The sequence below is a fragment of the Eubalaena glacialis genome, chromosome 4 (assembly GCF_028564815.1).
Source record: "Eubalaena glacialis isolate mEubGla1 chromosome 4, mEubGla1.1.hap2.+ XY, whole genome shotgun sequence".
NCBI classification, from domain to species: domain Eukaryota; kingdom Metazoa; phylum Chordata; class Mammalia; order Artiodactyla; family Balaenidae; genus Eubalaena; species Eubalaena glacialis.
The window spans coordinates 110,283,893-110,286,881 of NC_083719.1; the positions used below are offsets into that span (position 1 = coordinate 110,283,893).

At 50.2% G+C, this 2,989-nt stretch overlaps 1 protein-coding gene across 1 annotated transcript; it reads left to right on the forward strand.

The window, feature by feature from the left end:
• Positions 1-649: 649 nt before the first annotated feature.
• Positions 650-2,429, forward strand: LOC133090564 (interleukin-3-like). Its single transcript, XM_061188966.1, has 5 exons — positions 650-814; positions 911-946; positions 1,951-2,043; positions 2,172-2,207; positions 2,325-2,429. Exons 1-5 carry the CDS (start codon positions 650-652, stop codon positions 2,427-2,429), a joined length of 435 nt encoding a protein of 144 aa, XP_061044949.1.
• The last annotated feature ends 560 nt before the right edge of the window (positions 2,430-2,989 follow it).

Consider the following 2,989-nt stretch of genomic DNA (forward strand, 5'->3'; position numbering starts at 1 on the left):
ATCTGCGACCCGCCAGGAACAGAGAGTGTAGAGGAGAAGCTGCCCAAAGCCCGGGAGGCAAACCACTGGGGGCTTTAACACCAGTAATTCAGCGTTAGGAGTGGGTATCAAGAGATGTGCTCTCAGTGGACGGGCCCACAGGGGGATGGTTAGCCATGTGACCGGCTGCCAGACAAACTCTTGCCTGTTCCATTGGGCCTTCACCTGCCACCCATGCAGAACCAGGCAGTGCCAGATGGGGCGGGCAGCAGAGGGTCAGGGCTGTCCAGGGGATGGCAGGACCAGGTCCCACTGGGCAGGAGGCTCAAGGGAGCTCAGAGTCAGGGGGCCACTCCCCTGTCAGAGAGGTCCTGTTACCTGTCCCCACTCTGCCCAGTGACCTGCCTGTCTCTTAGCCTCCTTGGCAAGATGAGGAGATACCCTGTAATTTTTTTTTCCAAGTTTCACTGATTTTGAGTACTAAAAAGTGATGAATAAGTCTGTGGTTTGCTATGGAGGTTCCATGTCAGATAAAGATTCTTCCGAAGCCCGCCCGCCCGCCACACCCCCGCGGCATGGGCACGCTGCATAAAAGACGGCTGCTGTCTCAGACACTTCAGAACGCCACGAAGGGCCCGGACAAGACAGAATCCATCCTGGCAGCCCAAACATGAGCAGCCTCCCCATCCTGCATCGGCTCCTGTTCCTGCTCGCACTCCAAGCCCCTCAAGCACAAGGGGCAACGGTCAAGACACCAGGAACTCAACAATGCTATGAACTCAACCTGATCCGGGAAATTACAAATGAGCTAGACAAGCTACCTGTGGCTTCAGAAGTGAGTAGCTGGGATAAGGTTGGCAAGGGGCAGGGAAGGGCTGGCAGGTGCCTCAGGCCAACAGGACTCATGGGCTCTCTCCCTCTGCCCCTACAGGACTCCTTGAACTCAAACGAGAAGAGGAGGCTGATGGTAAGAGTTCAGCCCCGCACGTGGGTGCACTTGGGTGGGTCCCCATTCACCTCCTGCCTGGGTGACCTCAGGCATGTCACTCCACCTTGACTAGCTTCGGTGTTTTCATCTGTAAATAGGGTTAACAGCACCTATCTCAGTGGGGTTGTTGTGAGGATTAAATGCACACTGTGCGTCAAGTTCCCAGACCAGTGTCTGGTGCTTAGCAGCTGCTCAATACATCTCCCCAGTCATGGCTATAATAATGAAAATGATTTTTTTTTAATTACAAAATAAAAAGGCAGTTCTAGGTGAACAATATCAAAGGCCTTAAGCTCAGTTTTCAGTGGAGCATCCTCTGGGCTGGCAGACTAAAATTTCCCTCAGGATCGTGCTTGCTTCCTTCCTTTTCCTTGAATAATTGTCATATTTTCAACTCTGACCAGCCCTAGTTATCATCATTTATAGTTATTTTTCCTAAAGTGGTTATCTCACCTTTGCTTGCATGGCATTTCTTGGGTCAAACAAGAGGTGGAATCTCTCCTGAGTTTATCGGCCATTTGTATTCCCCCTCTCTTACGCACTCACTGTTCACACACTGCACCTGTTTCCATGCTGGAGCCTCTGTGACTGTCTTCCTGATTTCTAGGAGCCCTTAATTCAGTCAAGGCCTCTTGCTGCAAATATTTCCCTTGGCCAACCCTCTGCCTTTTTAGAGCCTGTTTTGGGAATTTTTTTCTCCCCAAGTGCAGAAAGATCCACCCAGGCCCTTCATGCAGCTCACAGGAGCCAGGGGCTCGGGATGTGGGTGACATAAGGCTTGCCTGGGGCATGCACTCACCTCTAGGCCTGGGCCTTTCCGAGCAGTTCAGGGACCCACTTGGGGCAAGAAGGGGACAAGGAGGGGATTGTCCAGGGACGTCCCTGAAAGCAGGCTTGGAAAACTGTGGGGATGACTTCAGCCCAGCCATGGGAAGGACACTCTCCAACCTTTCCCCGTTTACATGAATTCTTTGTCCCCTTAGAAAACAAGCCTCCGGAGGCCAAACCTGGAAGAATTCCTGACATTTGCCACAAATTCCCTTGGAGAGGATTCGAAAATCACGAAAAATCTTAAGGTAGGTGAAGCTGTCAAGGGTTTTGGGATCCCTGCCTTGGCCCTGCCCTGCCTCTGGGGAGGAGGGTAGCAGGTCCTGCTCCTTTTCCAGGCAAGTCTCTGACTGTCTGCTTCGGTCTCTTCCCACAGGAAATCCAGCCAATCCTGCCCACAGCCATGTCCACGGTAAGTTGCCCCCTAGATGTCCCTGCAGGTGATGCCCTCAGCCATGACCTGACTCCAGCCTGTCATCCACCTTCCAACCTGGCTCCATCTAATGCCACCTTCTTGGTTTCTTCACAGGAAGAGCCAACCCTTATTGAGAAGGATAACTTGGGTGATTTCCAGGAGAAATTGAAGGAATATCTGTCTGCCATTAGAGACTCTCTGAATTGTAAGAACACATAGAGCCCTAACGTCTGAAGTCCGAAGCTCAGCTCCCTCTCTGGAGCCTCGGAACGTCAGTAACAGCAGATTGTCCTAAGTTTCTTCGATGTCTCTCGCATAATCCGGGACTGGAAGAATTTCATTTTCTCCTGTGGAGTCAGATTAATTGTTAATTATCTAATTCCTGGAATGTGCAGCCCCCATTTGTCCTTCTGTGATTATTCTCATTTTTATTCTATTGAGACTATTTATTTATGTATTTATTTATTACCTTGTGCCATGTGAAGGGTATTTATTTTAGCAGAGGAGCCATGTCCTGCTCCTTCCGAACAAGACTCAAGATGGGGACTTGGGGGCATGTTCATTTGTATCTCAGGTTTTAAACTGGTTTCTATACATCTGTGAAAATAAACCACACTCTCTGAACAAATGCTTTGTTGCTAGTGTCTCAATTTTACTCAGGTCTTAGTAACTCTCTTGCCTGATGATTTAACACACCTCCCTACCACCAGATGGGCCTGGAACCCACACGCTGGCAATCTGTGGTCCACTGGGGAGCCAGATTTAGTTTTAGAAAATGC

Excerpts from the sequence above, each read along its gene's own strand:
- LOC133090564 (XM_061188966.1), top strand. The coding sequence starts at position 650 with ATGAGCAGCCTCCCCATCCTGCATCGGCTCCTGTTCCTGCTCGCACTC. Across the intron at positions 2,044-2,171 it reads AAATCACGAAAAATCTTAAG|GAAATCCAGCCAATCCTGCC; the intron begins GTAGGTGAAGCT and ends CTCTTCCCACAG. Across the intron at positions 2,208-2,324 it reads TGCCCACAGCCATGTCCACG|GAAGAGCCAACCCTTATTGA; the intron begins GTAAGTTGCCCC and ends GTTTCTTCACAG.